The 3,018-nt window shown below is 40.5% G+C and overlaps 1 protein-coding gene across 2 annotated transcripts in view; it reads left to right on the top strand.

Moving 5' to 3' along the window:
- Prorp (protein only RNase P catalytic subunit) overlaps positions 1-3,018 on the top strand; it is a 96,087-nt gene that overhangs the window by 3,750 nt on the left and 89,319 nt on the right. For both annotated transcript variants that reach the window (XM_031357688.1, XM_031357689.1), the window contains one exon: positions 188-235. In XM_031357688.1, coding sequence (XP_031213548.1) covers positions 188-235 — 48 coding nt within the window. The remainder of the gene's footprint in view (positions 1-187; positions 236-3,018) is intronic.

The raw sequence follows: 3,018 nt of genomic DNA on the forward strand, positions 1-3,018 counted from the left end.
CATGTCTGATTATCTTAACATACTTATTGAAGAAGAGTCAGAGTGTGAAAGATATCATAAGAAAATATTCTGAACTTCTCGGACTCATCCTTACAGAACGTCTACAGTGACTGTCTGTCTTTAGGTTCAGCAGGAATTTTTAACTTGTGGATAATTTGGTTTTATAATCTTTTTTTTTTTTTTGTAGTATTCCTGGAAGACAATGGAAAGGAGAGTTTACCACAATTCAGAAAAGGTAAAGACTATTATTTGTCTCTAATATGTTTGATTCTGATATAGTAAGTTCTGTTAGCATTGACTTTAAAATAGGAAAGGCTGGAGAGATGACTCAGAGGTTAAGAGCTGTTTTACTCTCCCATAGGATAGAGTTCAGTTCCCAGCCATCATATCTAGTGGCTCACAGCTGCCTGTAATTCTAGTTTTAGGGACTCATCTGCCCTCTTCTGCCCTCTGCCTGTACCTGCACTTACACACATGTACTCATACACACTCACATAAACACATAATTAAAAAAATAAATCTTAGGCCCAGCGGTGGTGGTGCACGCCTTTAATCCCAGCACTTGGGAGGCAGAGGCAGGTAGATTTCTGAGTTCGAGGTCAGCCTGGTCTACAGAATGAGTTCCAGGATAGCCAGGGCTACTCAGAGAAACCCTGTCTCAAAAAACCAAAAATAAATAAAATAAATAAATAAATAAATGAATAAGTGAATAAATAAATAAATCCTAAAGCCAGGTGGTATTGGTGGTGTGGTGTACCTCTTGAATCCTAGCACTCCGATGGCATCAGACAGATTTCTGTGAGTTTGAGACCAGCCTTGAAAGGAGAAACCTTAGTCTCAAAAAATCAAAAACAACAACAAACTCCCCCCCAAAAAAAGAACTTCAAAGGGGAGGGGAGCTTCCAGTAATTAAAAAAAAAATGTTTAAGAACATCTTAAAGATAGGATAATCAAGAATTTATAATTAAATTTCCTGAGGGGGGAAAACTATCTCTGTTGTTTTAAAAGTCTTGATTTGTAACCCAGACTGCTTCAAACATATAAAAAGCCTTAGCCTTCCAAGTGTTGGGATTACAGTCATGTAGGCAGAGACGTTGGAATGCTCAGAACATTTTCTCCCGTTGATACTTTGAGTTTGTGTTACACCTTAATGATGTTTGCCCTAGACTACAGACCCAGTTGTGTTCTAGGAATTACTTTAAAAGTTTCATCTAGGGCTGGAGAGATGGCTCCGTAGTTAAGAGAGCACTGACTGCTCTTCCTGAGTTCAATTCCCAGTGGTGGCTCACAACCATCTGTAAGGGGATCTGATGCCCTCTTCTAGTATATCTGAAGACAGCTAAGGTGGTGTACTCAAATAAAATAAAATAAATAAAAATTTTTTTAAAAAAGTTTCATCTGGCTCCTGCCATCTTTCCCTGTCACCACTGTGGTCAGTGTGAGACCATCGTGGCTGGTGCTCTCAAGAGCTCTGACAGTGCTGGAAGGCAGGGTAAACACAGATCCTCATCGGGCTTCTCCTGAGTTATCAGATTCTAACTGACAGAACTGGGAAAATTGTTGGGAACCTTACAGGCCTGTGGTGTGATCATTCACAGATCTAAAATTTAGAAAAAATAGCAGAATGTTCTGTTCACACCCTGTCAGTTTGTTCACTGTATTAACAACCTCAGTTGACATCATAAAGAAACAAGACAAAGACTGAAGGAGAGAAAGCCCTGAGACTTTTTCCTTTAAAAAACAAAACCCAAAAATTTTAGATTTTCACTTTATTCTGTGTGAAGGTCAGTGGACAACTTTCAGGAAGTCTGTTCTGTCCTCCCACCATGTTCATCACTTTAATTGAAATCAGGTTGTCAGGCTTGACCACTGTATTGGTAATGCATTTATCCACTTTAAACTCCTCTGATGGTGCTCGAGTGCCTCCTCTACACCCACTCAATTGTTTTGGATTCACGGATGAAAGACACACACACACACACACAGAGCTTTATTGTTAATATGCCCTAAGCTCAACACCAGCTAACACACTCTCTCCTCCGATATTCTTCAGTTATTACTAAAATCTATACTTCCATTTCTGCTACCCCAGACCCAATCTGGATAGAATGGGCTACTCTACCCCGATTCTTTTTTTGTTTGTTTGTTTGTTTGTTTTTTGTTTTTTGTGAGACAGGGTCTCTCTGTATAGCCCTAGATGTCCTGGAACTCACTCTGTAGACCAGGCTGGTCTAGAACTCAGAAATCCACCTGCCTCTGCCTCCCAAGTGCTGGGATTAAAGGCGTGCTCCACCACCGGGCTCTACCCTGATTCTTACATAGTGTTTGCTTTCTCTCCTGCAGCTCAAAGGCTTGATCTGCTTCCCCTCATGGAAACTCTTCTTCCCTTGTGCTCCCTTGCCCCAGAAATCTAAAGTCCCGCCTCTGTCTCCCTGCCTAGCCATTGGCAGCCGGCAACTTTATTTCACCAATCAAAGCCAACTGGGGGCAGGGACCCTCAGTGTCTTACAGGCTGACAGGCAGGTCCCATGTAATTTTGGGCGCCAAATTAACACAGATAGCATTAGATCCAGTCTGCTACAGCCACAGATGCCTTTACCCACTGAGCCGTTTTTTTGAAGCTGTTGTGGTTCTTCCAAGAGTGTAAAGCATATTATGTGTTATATATATTATATATTTATAATATTACATATAATATTATATATATATATATGTATATATATATATATCTACATATAGTACCTTAGTAGAAAAACTTTTTTTTTCATCTTTTTTTTTTTTCTTTTTCGAGACAGGGTTTCTCAATATAGCCCTGGCTGTCCTGGAACTCACTCTGTAGACCAGGCTGGCCTTGAACTCAGAAATCCGCCTGCCTCTGCCTCCCAAGTGCTGGGATTAAAGGTGTGTGCCACCACTGCCCGGCCTTTTTTTTCATCTTGCTGTCTAGAGATCCTCTCTTTTGGGTTTGGGTCTGGCATACTGATAGGTAATATCTTCAGGTTTACAAAAAAAAAAAAA

Source organism: Mastomys coucha, unplaced genomic scaffold (genome assembly GCF_008632895.1).
Source record: "Mastomys coucha isolate ucsf_1 unplaced genomic scaffold, UCSF_Mcou_1 pScaffold6, whole genome shotgun sequence".
NCBI lineage: Eukaryota > Metazoa > Chordata > Mammalia > Rodentia > Muridae > Mastomys > Mastomys coucha.